The sequence below is a fragment of the Lagenorhynchus albirostris genome, chromosome 15 (assembly GCF_949774975.1).
Source record: "Lagenorhynchus albirostris chromosome 15, mLagAlb1.1, whole genome shotgun sequence".
Taxonomy (NCBI): Eukaryota; Metazoa; Chordata; class Mammalia; order Artiodactyla; family Delphinidae; genus Lagenorhynchus; species Lagenorhynchus albirostris.
The window spans coordinates 15,508,563-15,529,136 of NC_083109.1; the positions used below are offsets into that span (position 1 = coordinate 15,508,563).

Sequence of the window (20,574 nt, forward strand, 5' to 3'; positions counted from 1 at the left end):
TGCCATTCTGGGCAAAAAGTTTCATTTCAAAATAGCAATTGTCTTCACAGGAAGAAAGAGAATATCTTCTTTATAACTAAATACTGCCCGCTGGGAAATCAGAAAGTCTCTAAGAGACGGCTGGGGGGAACAGGACAGCTAGTCTGACACACATCCTTCTTCAAGCTTAGTGAGGTTACTCAGAACACTTTGTTCACTCAACCAACTGGTTCCTTCTATGCCAGATGTCACTTTCAAATGTACATTTTCCTGATTTTCGATACTGCTTTGGTACCTCCAATAAGAGTACAGGAGACTCAAAAGGGGAGTAAAAAGGAAATTTTAAAGTCATGCAATGTTAATAAAATATGAATACATGTGATTTTAGAATTTCTATAGTACCTAACAGGAAAGAAAGAAGAAATTTATGTGAATTTAGCAGGTTAGGATCATGCATAAGGTAGGTTAAAACACAGATTACTGGGCACTGTCTCCAGAGATTCTGATTTAGTGTGTCTCGGGTGTGGCCTGAGAAACCATTTCCAACAGGTTTCCAGGTGATGCTGACACTGCTGGCCTGGGAATCACTCTTTGGGAAACACTCTTTGAGACTATTATTTTAAATGCTTGATTTGGGATGAAGGTGATACAGCAAGAATATCAAGGCATTAAAAATAGTTTCATCTGCTCTTTGGAACTTTTTGGTGTAGTAGCTCATATATACTCCACCTCAACTGTCTTTCATTGTTTATCTTGAAATTCTCTTAAAAGAGAATTTTAAAATAAATTCTCCTGAAATTTTCAAGGTAAAATTAGAATAAAATTTTATATGTCAGGATGGGTTGGCTCAGACACACTGTGGACATATACAAATCCAAATGATTTAGAGCACGAGTCCCCAGATCAAATGTCCTAAAAATGCCAGACAGGTTAGATACTTAATACAAGTGAGTGAAGTCGATCAGATCTTGAGGAGAACTAGAGAGGTCAGACCCGAAGAGGCAGCTGCTACTCAGCTCCAGACAGCCATCAACCAAAAATGCAGGTCTTTTACGGTCAGCTCTTCCAAGCTTTCAAAATCAGCTGGAGTGCCGACATTTCATGTAGAAGCCTCAATTTTTAAACATAGGCAACTAATTTAAAACTTTTAAACACTGTGGAGGACACACAAAAACGGTGTGTGGGCTGGATGATGCCAGTTTATAACCTCTGATAAGTCTCAGGACCTTTCTCCTGCACCAGCCAGGAATAATACAGGTTGGGCAATGTGCTAACCTAGTCACTGTGCTCATGGGCCCACTCCCTCCAACAGTCATCTCCTTCCCAGATAAAAAGCTCTCTCTCTAAAGACCTACTAAAGCCCCTTTGCATAAGTAGCTTGCCTATCAAAATAAGTTCTCTGGCAATGATCTTAGTATGGGAAGGCTATGGCAGAGAGAAGTGAATTCTTCAAACACTGGAACTGCTGATCCCAAATTAATGATTAGCTTAAAGTGACTGGAATCTCAGGATCATTAACTAGACCTGGGAATACAGATTTGAGGATTCTTAAGCATTCTATCACAATGGTGATGTGATTTGGTACCCAGAAGTTGTTTCATCTTTACCTAAAGACTCACTAAACTGAGAAAATCAGTCCTTACAAAGATGTCCACGACAACTACAGAGGCAACATGGAATCGCAAACATGAAGATTCAAATCTCTGAGTCTACTCTGATTAACAGTGTCGGCCTGGAACACTGTGTTAAGAAGGATTCTGAAGGTGAATCCTGACTCAGTGGAAAATATGAATGCCAAAGACCTAGAAGAGAGGAATGGCAGCAGACGTGCCCCATATTTGGCCTCTTCTATATAGTAGGTAACAACGCTACACCTGTGTTCACAAAATCTAGTCTTCCTGTAGTGCATTAATATAGCAACCAATATAATGTTTTCAAAACATAAGTAGGATCAAGTCACATCTTGTCAGTAGCTTTCCATTTCATTCAGACTAAAAGCTAAAGTCCTTATTATTACACAAAAGCCCTAACGTTGTGTGACTCCCCATTACATCTCTGATCTCATTTCCTGCTACAACACATCCCCTTGATGCCATTCCAAACATACTATTCACTTCACTGTTCTGCAAACACACTAAGCAAGTTCCTGCCTCAGGACCTTTACATTTGCTATTCCAGCTGCCTGGAAAGCTCTTTCTCTGGGTAGTCACGAAGTTCACTCTCTCATCTTCTTACCAATGAGAACTTCCTTAACTCATTATTTTAAATTGCTACAAATTTACACACACACACACACTCCCTCCGTCTCCCTCTCCTTCCCCTCCCCACCAATCTCCTTTTCCTGCTTCAAACTTGCTACAACACTTACCACTATCTGACACACTAAACATTTTACTTCCTTATTTTCCTTCTTCTAAAATGAAACCTCCAAGAGGGATGAGATTTTGACTGTTCTGCTCACTACTATATCCCTAGAAGAGTGTCAAGCACATACTGGCACTCAAAGAGCTAATAAATAAATGAGTGAACAAACAGATGATAAAACAAATGAACCCGGGTCCTAACATGGGTTCAGGGACTAACCTCAGGTGAATTATTCTGGTCCTCAAAAGATCTCTACCATTAGTTGTATAAACTATGACATTCCTGTTACTCAACAAAAGCAGAAACTATGTTATGGAAGAATGACATCATTTCCTCTAGACCGGTCAGTAGGATAGGAGAGAGCCAGGACTAGAGAGCCTCCCCAAATCCAAATCTAATGTGCAAACTAAGTTCTTATAAACAACAGAATTATGACAGAATTTAAGAGTGTAAAAATTAAATACTCCTAAAGAGAAAATCCTTTTCTAGAAAAGGAATGCAGACTCCTTAGCTTTTTTTTTTTGCACATTTTTTTTTTTTTACTGCCTCTACACATTAAATCTCTGTGAACATTAACAAGTGTCCGTGGTTGAGGGAGAAATGTTCCACAGCAGAAAGAGGAAATACACACCCTGTTTTTCCTATGAAACTTTGGAATTATGTAATATCCAGCCTCGGACAAAATCCAGAATAATCCTCTCAGAGAGACTGAAATTAGGATAATGGTTAGCCAAACAACAAAGACACTACAAAATAGCGCTAACTGCCCTCCAGTCTAATTCTTAAATATAAAATCACAATCCCAGATAAACCAGTAAAGACAGTGCATCTTCACTGGATGACTAAATATTTCTTTTACCATTAACAAATTCAAACTCAATAAAAGGAAAAATGGCAAGTGAATAAATAATTACTAAACCAAAAAAGATGCCACTAATTAATTGGGGGCCCTCGGAACAGCTCAAATGTCAGTCAAAATGTTGTCTCAGACTCCTGAGGCTGTTAGCCCAGGAGCTGCCGCCAGGCGCGTTTAGAGGAGCTGTGAGCTGCACAATAAAATGCTCAAGCACTTTGCACTTTCAGTGAAATGACAGAATTGGATGTGTGATATTTCAAACAACTTTCCCCCGCAGACATGACCATCTGCTTCCAAGTCTACTTACGAACTCATAGTCTCCATCCTGTGGAACTTTCCAATCTGAAGAGTTCTTCAGTGGGCCAGGGACACTCTTGCCAAAGCTGTTGATTTGATTTTCCTTTTCTTTTTGTTCAAAGTATTCAAGGAAAGATGGTCTTGCAGGCTGCATGGTCTCATCCCTTCCTGAAAACCAAGAAAAACAAAAGGTGAAATACAGTATCTCAGATTTCAGATAAGTTTAGTAAATGGATCTGTCTCCAGATGGGCTAAGGTCATGGAATCAGTGGCTTTTTGTTAGATAAAGAGTCCTTCAAGATTCTAGTGAAAACTATAGGAAAAAGCACAAATGCTCACTCAAAATACTTTTCATAGAATTTCAGAGGATTCATAGCCCCCCCCAGGGTCCCTTTTTCTAAATGGGAAGACTTGGTGATGCAATAACTCTACATCAGCTACAAGTAATACTTTCTGGATCCCCTATAGCAAAGAGTTCCTATAACATTTAGACCGAAAACTGAGAAGCAAGCCAAAATATTTATTAATCATTTACATATAGAATATGCTCTACAGGAATTAGAGTCAGGAAGGGGGGATGATATCATAGTGATTGATTTCCCTTGGCAAAATCATAATCTAATTTGAATAATGAGAAAAATAGGCATGAAAAAGAAAATCTAAGTGAATCACAACCCACTCCATGAAATATTTTTTTGTTTTTGGCGGTACGCAGGCCTCTCACTCTTGTGGCCTCTCCCGTTGCGGAGCACAGGCTCCAGAGGCGCAGGCTCAGCGGCCATGGCTCATGGGCCCAGCCGCTCCGCGGCATGTGGGATCTTCCCGGACCGGGGCACGAACCTGCATCCCCTGCATCGGCAGGCGGACTCTCAACCACTGCGCCACCAGGGAAGCCCTATATAACTTTTAAAATACTATTTACAAATGGTTTATGATAAAGGAGAAAAAATAAGATATTATATATACAGTACAATCTCAACTCTGTAAAATCATACACATAGGAGCAAAAAAAAAGACTAGAAAAAAATATACCAAAATGTTAACAGGATTTGTCTCTGATAGTAGGATTATAGGTGATTTTATTTAATTCTTTTAAATATTTTTTAAAAGAAGACAGTATAGGATAAATATTAAATAGATAGAACTGATTGTAAGAGTTACATGTGCCCAGGAGATGAAGAAATCTTGCAAGATGGGTGGTCAGGGAAGACTGGTAGAAGGGCTTAGGTTAGCAGTCACATAGCAGGGTAGCTATATAGCAGAGCAGAATCAGTAGTTATGTAAGAGCAGTTACCATATGAGAGCAGAATATAGCAGTTACTAGTTAGAACTAGTAACAATCACCGAAAGAATAACTTTACCTGGCATGACTTAAAAACCTAGTTAGCTGAATGCACCTATTTCACGGCAGTCTTATACTGGGAAGTACAGAAGTTTTTTTTTCAGTACATTGCATGAACACGTGGATTTATACTGCCTTTTCCCCCAGCAACCAGAAAAAAAGACCAGAAGGTTCAGAGCCTTAAGAAGTGAATGGGTAACGGTCCAGGAGATAAAGAACAGCAAGTGTTTCCTCTCCAAGAACCCTTGTTCCAGGCAGTCTTATCTCTTGACATCTGCCTAGTCCCAGTTTCGAGCCAGCGCCCTGACTGCCTCTCAGATATTTGTCGTCTTACTCACCATCACCACTGCCAAGTTCAACAGCAGCCAATCTCGATTTGCCCACTTCCAGATGCTGCCAATAGCTTACTTCACTGTTGCCCCCTCATTTATTAGGGATCAAACACAATATGTGCTAGGACCAGTCAACAATTATGTGCTGAATGTCTGTTTTGTTCTGTCTGTTCTACGTACGATGTTAAGTGCTTTTCACGCTTATTTTGTTTACTTTTTAAATTAAATTTAAGTTATTATTTCATAATACAGTTCTGAAGGAAATGCAACAAAACTTGTAAAAATGGGGGTGTTTTGGATTTCCTGACAAGTTCGGATGGAAAGTCCTTTTGATCAGTGCCTTCCTCTGGGACGACCAAGGAGAAGGTTGGCTTGGAGGCAACTCTGTAGCAAGCCTACCCATAATCCTACACATCAGAAGGGGTGTTTAGAGGGCCTCCTGAGCCGAGCAGCTGTGACAGTGCTATAGACGGCTGAAATACGCAGTAGGCAGTGTACTTTTATACAAAATATTCTGCGACTTCCCTGGCAGTCCAGTGGTTAAGACTTCACGCTCCCAATGCAGGGGGTGTGGATTCGATCCCTGGTTGGGGAACTAAGATGCCACACGGTGCAGCCATAAAACAAATCCGGACCAGATACTAGGTTCAGACCAGCTGAAGAGAATAGAAAGTCTAGAAACGAAGTAGAAAGCCCAAATGGATATCCAAACAACTGGAGAGCTGTTTGAAAAAAGATTAAGTTGTATCCACACCTCATACCTTCAACCAGGAAAACTCCAAATGGATAAGAGCTCTAACTATAAAAATGGAAACCATAAGTACTAGAAGAAAACATGTGTGAATGCAATGTGTTTAAAACCTGAATGAGGAAAAAGGCTTTTTAACATACCATGACAAAAACCCAGATGCAATTAAAAAAACAAAAAGGATGTTTTCTTTGTGTGAAGGAAATATCACAGATTTTTAAAAATTAATAAGCACAAATAGGGACTTCCCTGGTGGTCCAGTGGTTAAGAATCCACCTTCCAATGCAGGGGACACAGGTTCGAACCGTGGTCGGGGAACTAAGATCCCACATGCCGCAGGGCAACTAAGCCTGTGTGCCACAATTAGAGAGAAGCCCACGCACCACAAGGAAGAGCCCGCACACCGCAATGGAAGACCATGCATGCCTCAACGAAGATCCCATCTGCAACTAAGACCTGACGCACGGCCAAAAATAAAATAAATTACAAAATAAAAATTAAGCACACATTCACTATAAGCCAAGATGAAAGACAAATGACGAACTCGAATATTGGCAACAAGTAACCATAAAGGTTTTAAAAAAATTTTCTTTTAAAAAAAAATTTTAGAGTTCTTTATATCTTAGGAAGATAAGCTCCCAAATATATAAAGAATTTCAAAAATTAAAAGAAGACCCAAAAAAAGGTAGAAACATGGGCTAAAGATAGTATACACACAAAGATACCCAATTAGTCCTTAAACATGAAAAAAACGTGTAGGTTCACTCATGAGAGGAATTCAAATCAAAATTACTTGGAGATGTGATTTCTTACATTTCAATTTGGCAAAAGTCAAAAGCTTGATAATACCCTATCTGCTGGTAAGGATGTGGCAACACAGGCACTCTCATACGTTGCTGAATTTGGATGCAAAGTAGTACAAGCCCTATGAAGGGGATCTGGCAATATTTAATTATCAAAATATGAAACTGAAGAAGGTACAAAAAATGCTGGTGTGTTGAATTTAAACCGAGGTATCAACATGAACTCATGATTTATTAAAAAAATTTTTGCTGAGCTTCTTTTATTAAAAGGTCTTGGGGCTTCCCTGGTGGCGCAGTGGTTGAGAGTCCGCCTGCCGATGCAGGGGACACGGGTTCGTGCCCCGGTCCGGGAAGATCCCACATGCCGCGGAGCGGCTGGGCCCGTGAGCCATGGCCGCTGAGCCTGCGCGTCCGGAGCCTGTGCTCCGCAACGGGAGAGGCCACAACAGTGAGAGGCCCACGTACAGCAAAAATAAAAAAATAAAAAAATAATAAAAAAAAAAAGGTCTTGAAGCGATGGCTACCCCATTAGCAATGAGCACTCAGATTTTGGTTTCCAAATACCATTCCCCACCACAAGGAGCTAAGCCTTCTTAAGAGAAATAGCTGATTCCAGGTCTAGGGCAGGAAAAGTACAAAGCGAGCCTGGAATATCTTTCTGTGCCAAAAAAAACAAGTACTCACAAACTGACATGGACGTATCAACAGGACACAGAAGCCACCTTGAGAGGCTCCCACCGGTAAATTCTGGGACACTGAGCATCAAAAACAAAACAAAACAAAACAAAAAACACTGAATAAAAAGAGTCCATGAGCTCAGAGTAATAATCTAAAAGTGAAGGGGGTTAGGAGAGAAGGGAAAAGCTCTTCTTTAGAAAAATCACCACCTGACAACTGTATTGTGGTAATAAAAGAGGGTACAGTTGACTCTGTATCTGCAGGTTCCGCATCTGTGGATTCAACCAACCAGGACTCGAAAATATTAAAAAAAAAAAAAAATCCAGAAAGTTCCAAAAAGCAAAACTAGAATTTGCTCCAAGCCAGCAACTATTTACATGTCAGTTATATTATATTTACAACTATTTACATAACATTTACATTGTATTAGGTATTATAAGTAATCTAGAGATGATTTAAAGTATACAGGAAGATATGTGAAGGTTATATGCAAATACTATGCTGCTTCATATAAGGGACTTGAGCATCTGCAAGCATCTGTGGATTCTGGTACCCGTGGTGGGTCCTGGAAACAATCCCCCACCTATACCAAGGAAGAACTTTATCCTCTTTCTTAGGAAATACACACAAAACAGAATATCTCCTTTTTTTGAAGATACACACAATATTTGAGGGTAAGTTGTATATATCATGCATCAATCTCTCCTCATTACTTCTGTCACTTCATGTCTGTTTACACAGCCTTCTCTATAAATGCACAAAGAAATGACTGAAATGTGTTCATCAATAAAAATGGTAACTTCTGGAGAGAAATAACAGATAATTTAAAATAGGTTCTTTTGTGGAACTGTTACAAAAACCATAAAGACATAATTTAAAAAAAAACATCATATCCAACAATAAAAATTGTATAATTGGTACAATATACTTCTATGATGCCTCAGTAATTCCCTTCAGTTGCAATACAGGTGGATTTTAGAAATTCAAGTCTTTAAACTGGAGATGAAACACTAACAATAACATTTCTATGGTCTAAATCTAAACTATGTCATAAAGATCAAAGAAACATCTCTTAAGCTAGAGTATAATTGTTTGTCTAATTTCTATCACTGTTTAGATGAGAAAATGAGAACATTTGCTTTCTACATATTTGAATTCCTCTATATTTGATAACAATAGCCCTTTGCAACTCACTTAAAGATCTCTAATATTTTTGGAGTTAAAATACCTAATATTCTTTGTCCCTCTCAACAACTAAGGGTCACAAATAAGAAACTCTATCTAAAATGCCTTTCGTTTCACCTTTTGATACCAGTATCAGGGACCTGATTATACCTAATATTTATTAGAAATCAATGTTCCCAAAACTATGGTGAATTTTGTAATAAGAGAAGTTTTTAATCTAATCACACATTCAGGTATAACCCAGGAGTAAAATGGACACACATATAAGAAACTTAATTATAGTGAAATGATTAGTTAAATGGTTACGTGTACAGGATTACAGAATAGCTAAAACTGATTTTGGAGGCAGCACAATACACTACAAAAATCCCTAACCTGGGGTTCAACGATCTAGATTCTGGTCCTGACTATATGATCTTGATTAAACCATAGGTTCCAATCTAAAAAAGAAGCCATGAACCATATTATTTCTAGTGTCCCATTGCAGCTGTGAAAGTTCCATGATACTATCACTTGACAGTGGCTTATGACAACATATTTCTGCCTAGGTACTGATAAACATTCAAAAGGAATTCTTACTCCGGAGGGATGATGACACTTGATCGTCTCTAATCTAAAATATGCCACAAATTAGATGTGCGTGGACATAAACCAAAGACCAGACCTACTCAACAAATATTTGTGACAAGACTGTCTCTGATTCTTTGAGTTTCTTTTTGTTGTTGTTAGTGGTGTTTGGGGGGCTTTTTAAAAATAGATGGAAGAGGTGACTAAATTCTCCTTGGCCCAAAACTGTAATAAAAATATCATCAATAGATATAGGTTATTAAAATGTTTTATATAACTAAAGCTGAAGAAATGAATGAATCAACTGAGAGGGGAAGACACCTCAACTGGCAAGAAACAACATGCATTCAAAAACAGGTGTATTTTTGATCCCTGTATTTAGTGATTCCAGAAGTTAACTGTTTACACCACAATGATTCCTTATATGTGAGGGCGCTTCACCACTGTACTTAGTTTATTGGAGGAAATAGCACTTCTATTGTGACCTACATTTTCTTAATAACACTGTAATTAATTAGAGCATCTGTTCACAGTTTGACTTTATAGACTGATAATATTTTTCAGTAAACAGATCTGCATTACTATCACAATTAGTATCTACAATAGCATATTTGCAAAAACGGCCTCCATAATTCCAAGTAGCCTTGGTATCCTCGCCCTTTACTAGTGCCCTCCCACAGTGACTCTAGGCCTGGCCGTGTGACTTGCTATGGCCACTGCAATAGCAAATTTATTGCAAGCAGGGACTTGAAAAGTGCTTGCACATCCTATTACCATGTAAATAAACCTAGTGGGCATGCTAGATGGCAGAATACTATGTGGAGAGAGACTTTGACCAGGTGGTCTTAGCTGAAGCCTTCAGGAGTCAGCCAGCTCCAGCTGACCACTAGTTTTTTTTTTTTTTTAATTTACTTATTTATTTTTGGCTGTTTTGGGTCTTCGTTGCTGTGCATAGGCTTCTCATTGCAGTGGCTTCTCTTGTTGCAGAGCATGGGCTCTAGGCACGCAGGCTTCAGCAGTTGTGGCATGCAGGCTCAGTAGCTGTGGCTCACGGGCTCTAGAGCGCAGGTTCAGCAGCTGTGGCGCACAGGTTTAGTTGCTCCACTTCCTGGAGCAGGGCTCGAACCCGTGTCCCCTGCATGGGCAGGCGGATTCCTAACCACTGCACCACCAAGGAAGTCCCTGACCACTAGGTTTTGAGGTGGTTTGCTACACAGAAAAAACTAACTGATACAGTATCTGAGATCTGTCTCAATCTCTCTCCATCACACCCACACACACCAACCTATATCTACAAAAAGAGTTCCAGTCTTTAGGAACTCAGGTTTCAAATTCAACTAACATTGATTGAATACTTTCTAAGTTTCAGGTTTTCCACCAGATGCTTCCACAGGATGTTGCCATCCACACTTCATGAACACCATGTAAATAAAGTAGGAGGGAGGAGGATCTGTGCTTGTTGGCACCTACCAAGTGCTACAACAATGTTTCATTTCATTTCATCCTCCCATCTTTTGAGGTATGTACTATTATTTCCACTTTCTAGATGAGAAATTTGCTTACGGTTATACAAGGATAGGATCTGAACCCTGATCATCAGGCTTTAAGGCTGGTGAGCTGCCTTTCATACTGCAAATTGTCTAAAATCAAAATGAGAATTCTTGACATATCCAAACTGCCATTAGGTTGAGCATAGAAAGACTAGGGGAATGAAATTTTCCCAGTAACCTTATCCCTGGACTCCTCTTTCGGCACTCCTGAGCGAGACCATCAAGCGGTGCTGAAAAGTGTGAGAGAATCATTCCCAGCTGACTAAAGGCAATGCTGTCCCCAGGGCTTCTGCTGGCTGGTGGGCTTTCTGTTTCAATGTGAGCCAGGGTATTTTTTTTCAGACATATCCCAGGAAATGAAGACGTTCCACTGAATGATAATACCAGAAACCTGAAGCCGTTGGGAGAATGAACTCAGCAGAAAAGTCGAACTTTGAAAACACCATGTCTTGCTCTGATTCTTTTATCTGATGCAGGGAATGCATGAATTCCTGTACTATGACTGGCCCGTTCTTCTTTGTAAGCAGCACTGGCAAGCTAAATGGACAATCTGTCAAAGTCCACAAAGGGGCAAATTCATAAGCAACTGTATCTTATATTTATTTTTCTTTGAAGAATGCTATGTGGGACTTCCCTGGTGGTCCAGTGGTTAAGAATCCGGCTCCCAATGCAGGGGACATGGGTTCAATCCCTGGTCGGGGAACTAAGATCCCACATGCCGTGGGGCAACTAAGCCCACACGCAACAATTGCTGAGCCCGTGCACTCTAGAGCCCGTATGCCACAACTAGAGAGCCCGCATGCCACAACTACTGAGCCCACATGCCACAACTAGAGAGAAGTCCATGCACCGCAAACGAAGATCCCATGTGCCGCGACTAAGACCTGGCGCAGCCAAATAAATAATTGTTTTTAAAGTTCTAAAACTAGATTGTAAACAAATCGGGTATATCCTTACAATGGAATATTATTCAGCCATAAAAAGAAATGAAGTACTGATATATGCTGTAACACAGATAAACCTTGAAAACATTAAACTAAGTGAAAGAAGCCAAATACAAAGACCACATTTTATATGATTCCATTTATATAAAATGTTCAGAATAGGCAAATCCTTAGAGACAGAAAGCATGTTAATGGCTGCCTGGGGATGGAGGAAAGGGTAATGAGAAGTGACTGCTAACAGGATTGTGGTTTATTTGGGGGATGATGAAAATGTCTGGAATTTGACAGTGGTTATGATTGCACAACCCTGCTAATGTATTTTTAAAAACCACAGAACTGTACCTTAAAATGGTGAATTTTATATGTGAATTATATCTCAATTAAAAATAATAAATTAAAAAAATTAGACTGTGGTGATGGTTGCATAACTCTATAAATATACTAAAAAACACTGAATTGTATGCTTTAAATGAGTGAATTATATTTCAATAATTCTTTTTTAAAAAACAGAAAGATCCCTTTTCTCTACTATTTACTTTTATTTCTGGATTCACATGAACTATAACACAATGCCAAGGTAGTCATAATTGGCCAGGAGCTTGACCAAAGACTGAGGTCCATCTTTTCCTTTGGAATGACCAACCACTAGACATTAAACTTTACGCCCTTCCATTTTAAATGTTCATTTTCAAGACTGTCACCAAGTAAACCACAATGGTCAACCTACTCTTTCCTTAATTTCTACAATAACTCTTTTCTACCTGTTCAAAGTAGAGAACTCGGAAAAGCCTACATTTTCTTCTCTGTTTCAAGCATGAATACTTGCAAGAAAACAACTCAAATAATCCCTCACATGTTTTCTTCTGGCTTGGAATAATATGCCTTATCATAAGGTTGTTTGTTTTGTTTTTTAATCTAACATTTATTATGTGTGTGGTTTTTGGTTTTGGTTTTGTGACTGGGCATCTAAGTGCTTTACATGTATTAATTCATTTAATTACACAAGTTACTATCCAAGTTTCTGTATGTGGCCATAAATATTCCTTTGAATGTTCTTTGAAACCACTAAGAATTGCCAGAACCATGAGTTATAAGGTTCCCCAGAGTCTAACTTTTGAATAACTCTTCCAGGAACCAGTTTTGGTAACTCTGCCTCTGTGTAAACTGACTTGACTTCTGGGCAATGAAGCTCTGGATCTTTAAGTCTAGTGTGCTACCATATGTCTATTCGAAGGGATCTAAATCCAGATTTCAAGGGGTTACTAACTAGAGCAATAGAGGCAGCACACCTAAAAAGATACATACAAAAGGTTTACCGGTGAGAACGATCCATACCTTGGTTATTGCAACGATTTCCTAATTGGCCTCACCGTTTCCAGTCTTTTCAAACTCCATATCATCCAACTGACTGTCCTAAAAAACCACTTTGTTACATCACTTTTCTGATCAAAATGTCTTTCTATTACCCTATTACCAACAAAGTCAAGTTCAAACTTCTTACTTTGGCATTCAAGGTCCTCCAGTATCTGGTCAACACCCACTTCAGCCAAACTGAATGTTCAACATATATCCCCTCCTTTCTGACTCTGTACCTGCCTGGAATATCGTCCCCAGCTTTTCTGTATATCTAAGTTCTCACAAATCCTTCAACATTTTTCTGAACCACTTACCCAGCATTTGTCTTATTATTATATTACCACCTTTATATGTAGAGGCCCTATCTCCTCAACTAAGTTATGTCAACATCAAATACCACTATCTGAGGCACCCGGAGTAATGTTCCAGGCACGTAAGGAATTAGAAAGAACGGTAATAGTACAGTAGGCACGCCATACATATTAGATAATGACAAATGTCATCTTCCCCTTTTAATCTACAAATCCCTGGTCAGCAGTAAACATGTCATTTGGTTTCTGTACACTACACAGTAACGACACATAGTGACTACCTAATAAATACTTTTTGGTGGGTATTAAGTATTTATTTTTAACAAATACTGGTTCCAAGCTGATATTTTTTTTAGAGCATAAACACTTAAGAGAATCATCTACTTTTTCTTTGGGACTCATTTAAATTCATCAAAATGTATCTCCATTTTCTTGCTGAGCAAGAGTCAGCAGGTCAGAACAGCTGAGAGCACCAGAAAAATATATTCCCCTAACTGATCAAAACCGATTTATCTGCTTCTTAGGTATAAGAGCCAAAGTATATCTTTTGGACTTTTTCCTTTATTCTTCATCACTACCACGCTACTGCTCTCTTTTGGAAAATAGATTTCCCCCATGGCTATTCTTGGCTCTCCTTTTACCAATTTAACTCTAATGGAGCAGCACCTTATCTTCCTCAAAAGACAGGCCTTGAGCCTTTCAGCCATGTCACACTGAGATCTGGTACTTTCATATCCTAACATGTGGTCTGGCAGGTGGTTTGAATGAATTTTCAGGCACCACATGTCTGTGCTTTTTGGCTTATCCCAAAAGAATCAAGAATGTTAATGGTTTCCAAAGATAAAAGTGAGCCCAGCATCTGGACATAATTAGAAAAACTGCACAAACAATTAGGATTTAGCCTCCACTCTGGCAGGATGACCTTGAATTATCTGTGTAACTGTGAGAAAAGTCTGAGGACCAAGATCTCTGCTCTTCTGCTGTAAATCCCACCCTAGAGGGAGATTCTGATAAATGCACAGTGAACCCCACTGATTATCTTTCAGGGATGGAAAAAAAAAATCCAGTCAGTAATAAATTTCACAGTTTTAAGATAACAGTTTGAAACTTCACAAAGGAAGGCTCACGTAGATTCAAAGTCTAGCCTTCTTTATAATCTACCATGTTAGATTCTGAGCTACTGCTTAACAGATTCTCAAAACGTGTTATCCTGTTACCAAGGAATGTGAATCAATCTCTCTCTCTCTCCTCAGCACATTTTAAAAATATTACTGAAACTGACAAGTGACCTTCCTTTAGATCAACCATCTTCATGCCAGTGCTTAGACACAGAAGTGGAACTTACAAAACACCTGTTAATACCAAGGGTACAAACTAAAAAAAAGTAAAAAACATGACCAGCAAGAGAAAAGGAGTTAGGATGTAGAAATGTAGCTCAGGTTGAAGGAATTTTTAGGTCCAATGAAAAAAACCCACTGTCATACACTAAAAGACCCATTATTTACCATATTCTTACTATACTACTTACCATTTTTAAGCATTTCTATGCTAAGCGTTTTCCATATCTATCTCCTATCATCTTAACAACCTGACAAAAAACTTTTATGCTTCACTTTTTCAGGATAGGAAACTGAGGCTCAAAAAAGGAAATCTCTGGGGCTTCCCTGGTGGCGCAGTGGTTGAGAGTCCGCCTGCCGATGCGGGGGACACGGGTTCGTGCCCCGGTCCAGGTGGATCCCACATGCCGCGGAGCGGCTGGGCCCGTGAGCCATGCCCGTTGGGCCTGCGCGTCTGGAGCCTGTGCTCCGCAGTGGGAGGGGCCGCGGCAGTGAGAGGCCCGCGTACCGCAAAAAAAAAAAAAAAAAAAAAAGGAAATAGCTTGTCAAAGCTGACAAAGTTTATAAAATTCTGAGCCAAGTTTCAAATCAAAGACTCTGATTCCAAAAATTAATGTTCTTTCCGCTACTCCTTTTTCTTTCTCCTACCCTTATTGAGAGATATGTTTCTAACCAAACTACGTTTTAAGTTTTAGCTTTGGTACGTATAAGCACACTAATGCTATCTGAAATTCTCATATGATGCTGACGGTGAGTGGCAAAGATACATGGACACTTAATATTCTCTGATGATAGTTTTAAACATCCTGAGGGGATCTGAAATCAGACAGTAAGGTTATTGTAGTAAAAGAAGCATTAAAATACCTGTAGTACTTTACGTCCTAGTAACTGTCCTTGCAAATGTTATAATCTGAGTTAGAGAGAATGAGATAGAGAACACACAAGGGAGTCACTGTTATAACAATCCCCTTCAAAAAACTGCAGGTGGAAAAAGGATAGGCTGTGAGTCAAGAATTTCCATCTTACACAGCTCTGAAATTAGCATCTGACCGATGGTGTTGAAATAAAATCATTTTAACAAGATCCTGGACTTTGGTTTTAACATGAGGAAACTCACAGGAACAATAGGTGCCTTCCTGAGACCTAGGACTTTCTGGGAAACTATAAATACATAACGTTTTTAACACATAATACTATCACAGCAGTTTACCCAAAACATGGTTCTGAGTTGCTCTAACTTAATTATGCCACGATGCTTTAAGATTCTATTTCAAAGAGATTCATTAGAAATTTAAGTTTGAAATAGAAATCATCCACTCACTCCCTTTAGTTCACTGAATCTAATTTAAAAGGCTTGAGTCAGTGGAAACAATCTTTCAATTCAGTGGTCCAAGTTCTGCATCCCCAGTGGCCTAATAAGCCATGAGATAAGGAGGGGGAACCGGCTGCCATGTATCTCTTGGAAAGGCAGTGAGGACAAGAAAACCATATCATAGCCAATGAGTATTGGAAGGGAGACCTGTTGCCTGTCAAATCTTTAGGAGATGAGGTACGTATTTTAAGTGGCCATCCTTTGACTTGTCATTTCCTCATTTGGGGCAAAAGCATTTAACTGCTAAACTACAAATTTATGCAATTCGGGATCAGTTGCTCCAGGATTTTTTTGTTATCTCTGCTTCTGAAAAAAGAACTTTTTTTGTTGTTTTCAAAGACACTTGATATTTAAAGTATTATTAAAGTATAATAACGTAGTTTATTTGACAACCTATTTTTAATATGTTTTGAAAGCTTGGATTCTTTCTCTACTTATAGAAGTTCTCACTTTTGCTGCTAAATATCTTATTTGATAATGATCAACTAAAACAGGAGAAATTCTCTTCCTTTCAAAAAAAAATGTTCGCTTGATAATGAAATGGTGAAATAATTTTTCTGCATATTAAGACACACCAACAAAAGCCCCACATATAATTTAATATAAAATACACGGATGGCAATATGCACAAAATTTCATTATTTTCATAGCACTACTAATGATATTCAGTGTCCAACATACTACTTTGAATGACATTATTAATAATTAATATAACTATCACTTTGCTGTATACTTGAAACACATTATAAAATACCTATACCTCAATTTTGAAAATGGACACAATATAATTTTTTTCAATAAAAGGATTACTAATGAAAAAAATTAACATTTTCCTAAACCTGTGTGATATGCTTGGTTTTCTAAAGCACAAATTTCTGTCAATATTAATGACATGTAATAGCTGAATCAGTAAAAACGAACAACCTCAAGATACTATTTTATTAGGCAACTCTTAAGTAAAACTCTTTCAAATTTATGAACTATCCCAAGTTAGCCTCTTGAGGTTTATTTCTAAAAACTGAAAATCATGAATTAAAAATCATGTAATGTTTTATGCTGACATATCAGATATACAAAACCTTCCAATGTTACAAAGACTATCCAGATAACCTTCACCCAGATTCCTCAAATGTTAACATTTTATCACATTTGCATTATCATACTTCAGTCCATCTACCTAGCTATAAAACCTTGTCTATTATCACCGCTATGAGTCTTGATAATCCAAACACCAACATCACAAAAGCCTTAGGTTTGAAGATCCTAGAAACAGGTGTCAAAAGACAAGAAAGGCAGGCTTTTCACAATATTTAACAAGAAGCCCTCCACCACAGTAGCAATGAGGACTAGAAGTCAAAGGTTTGTCATCTAGGGTGACTTTAGACAAGACGCTGAACTTTTAACTTGAACTTCCTCATTCTGTATGGCAGGAAGCTCATAACTAGTGGACCCATATCTCAGGGAAGGTGTGAAAGTCAAATATAAAAGGAACAATTCCCAGGAAGAGTTAACAATTCTAAATCTATATGCATCAGACAATGCAACCTCAAAATATAAAAGTCCTCCCCCCCAAAATATGTCTCAAAATTAACAAAAATTGACAAATCACAACCACAGAGTAACAATTTTAACATATCTCCCTCAGAAACCAAAAGATCAAGTATCAAAAATTAGTGGGGAATAGCTATATTTGAAGACAATTAACAAGCTAAATCTACTGTATATATATAGATTCCTACAAACAATTAGAAAACACACATTCTAAGGCACACAAACAACACTTAAAAATTACTGACATATTAGGCCACAAATGTCGCAAGAAAATATCAAAAAACTGGTATCGGGGACTTCCCTGGTGGTCCAGTGGTTAAGACTTCACCTTCCAAAGCAGGGGGTGTGGGTTTGATCCCTGGTTGGGGAGCTAAGATCCCACATGTCTAGCAGCCAAAAAACCAAAACATAAAACAGAAGCAATATTGTAACAAATTCAATAAAGACTTTTAAAATGGTCCACATCAAAAAATCTTAAAAAAAAAACCTGGTATCACACAGACTGTGATCTTTAGCCACAATTCTCTGAAATTGAAAGTTAAAAATAAGCAGTTAAAAAAATTCATACAATTTGGTTTTTAAAAAGCACTTCTGAATAATTCATGGGTTAAAAAAGAAATATGTAATAAGCACAAAGCATCACAAGCTGGGAAAAAGTATTTACAACATGCCACATATGAAACTTATGGGATGCAGTGAAAACTGAACTTAGAGAAAAAATTACGTTACCTGAATACATTAGTAAGCAAGAAAATTAAACAGCTAAGTGTTCAACTCAAAAATCAAAGAATAAAATTTAACAACAATTTTGATTAGAAAAGACATCTCTTAAACTAGAAATAGACCTGATAATGGGTACCTACACCAAACCTACTACAAAATCAAACTTGATGGTAAATTATTAGAAGAATTTTCTTTAAGAGAAGGAATAAGACAAGAATGCCCATTACCACCTCTATTATTGCAGGTCTTAGTAAGATAGAAAAATATATAAGTATAAAGATCAAAAGGAAAGACTAATTCACAGACTGTCTTCATAAAAAAAAAAACTCCAGAAAACCTATTAGAACAAAAAAAATCCATAAAAATTAATTTAACAAAAGGTCTAAAACATCTTTATAGATATAATTATAAAGTTATCTACGAAAAAAGATATAAGCCAAACAGATGGAAAGATAAACCATGTTCATGAACAGAAAGAATTAACATCATAAAGATGGCAATTCTGCCTAATTAATCTGTGTATTCAATGCAATTCAGTCAAAATCCCAGTGGTATTTTACAAAATTTGATACACCGATGCTAAAATTTATAAATTTATTTATTTAATTTATTTTTGGCTGCGTTGGGTCTTCATTGCTGCACGCAGGCTTTCCCTAGTTTCAGCGAGTGGGGGTTACTCTTGGTTGTGGTGAGCTGGCTTCTCATTGCAGTGGCTTCTCTTGTTGTGGAGCATGGGCTCTAGGCATGCGGGCTTCAGTGTTGTGTTGTAGCACACGGGCTCAGTAGTTGTGGCTCGCGGGCTTAGTTGCTCCGCGGCATGTGGGACCTTCCCAGACCAGGGCTCAAACCCGTGTCCCCTGCATTGGCAGGCAGATTCTTAACCACTGAGCCACCAGGGAAGCCCCCGATGCTAAAATTTACATGGAAGAATAATGATATAAATTTCAAGAGTAATCTGTATTGAAAGAAAAATAAAAAGGGGAAGGGGAATTTATTTTTGATAGATGGTCAAGGAAGGCCTGAGAAGGTAACAGGACCAAAGATCTGAATGGAGGGAGAAAGTGAGTCTTTCAGATGGAAGGAATAAAATAAGATGACTACAGTTCATACTGTAAACTAAAAAAAAAATTCCTGATATATTAAATAAAGTCCTAAATGTGAACAGTAAAACTTTATAACCTTTAGAAAAAAAAATTGGAGACTGTTTCTAAGACATTTGGGTAGGAAAGAATTTCTTTTTTTAATCGAAATATTGTCAACATACAATATTATGTTAGCTTCAGGTGTATTACATAATGATTTGACATTTGCATACATTATGAAATGATCACCACAATAAGTCTAGTAAATATCTATCACCATATAAAGTTATTACGATATTATTAAGAATTTCTTGGTTACCAAAGGGAAAAGGTAGGGAGCAGGGATAAATTAGTTTGGGATTAACATATACACACTACTATATATAAAATAATCAACAAGGACCTACTGTATAGCACAGGGAACTCTACTCAATATTCTGTAATAATCTATATGGGAAAAGAATCTGAAAAAGAAGAGATATATTTATATGTATAACTGAATCACTTTGCTGTACACCTGAAACTAACACAACATTGTAAGTCAACTATACTCCAATATAAAACAAAAATTTTTTAAATATATTATTAAGAATTCTTAAAGAAGGCACAAAAAACATACAGTATAAGAAAATTCAGACCAATGTGACTTCATGAAAACAAAAGTTGCTCTCTAAGAAAATATCCTGAAAAATTAAAAGCACAAGTCACAAGCTGGGAGAAAATATTTACAATGCACATAACTAATAAAAAATTAGTATCCAACATATAAAGAACCACTGCAAACCAATAACAAAAAAAGAAAGAAAAAGAAAAGAAAAAGGGCAAAGGCTACTCGCAAAGTAAGTATCAGACTTGTATAGTCAACATGGAAATAAATTAAACGAAAACTAAAGAGGCTACACAAGAAAAGCTATAAACTGTCATCGTTAATGTTTATTTTCATACATAAAATAACTTTTCCCGGGCTTCCCTGGTGGCGCAGTGGTTGAGAGTCCACCTGCCGATGCGGGGGACACGAGTTCGTGCCCCGGTCCGGGAAGATCCCACATGCCGCGGAGCGGCTGGGCCCGTGAGCCATGGCTGCTGAGCCTGCGCGACCAGAGCCTGTGCTCCGCAACGCGAGAGGCCGCAACAGTGAGAGGCCTGCATACCGCAAAAAAACAAAAACAAAACAACCACAACAACAACAAAATAAAA

The 20,574-nt window shown here is 38.0% G+C and overlaps 1 protein-coding gene across 3 annotated transcripts in view; it reads right to left on the reverse strand.

Annotated features, from left to right (window-relative positions):
- STK4 (serine/threonine kinase 4) overlaps nucleotides 1-20,574 on the reverse strand; it is a 95,181-nt gene that overhangs the window by 35,800 nt on the left and 38,807 nt on the right. For all 3 annotated transcript variants that reach the window (XM_060123267.1, XM_060123265.1, XM_060123266.1), the window contains exon 10: nucleotides 3,507-3,664. In XM_060123267.1, the coding sequence (XP_059979250.1) occupies nucleotides 3,507-3,664 (158 nt within the window). The remainder of the gene's footprint in view (nucleotides 1-3,506; nucleotides 3,665-20,574) is intronic.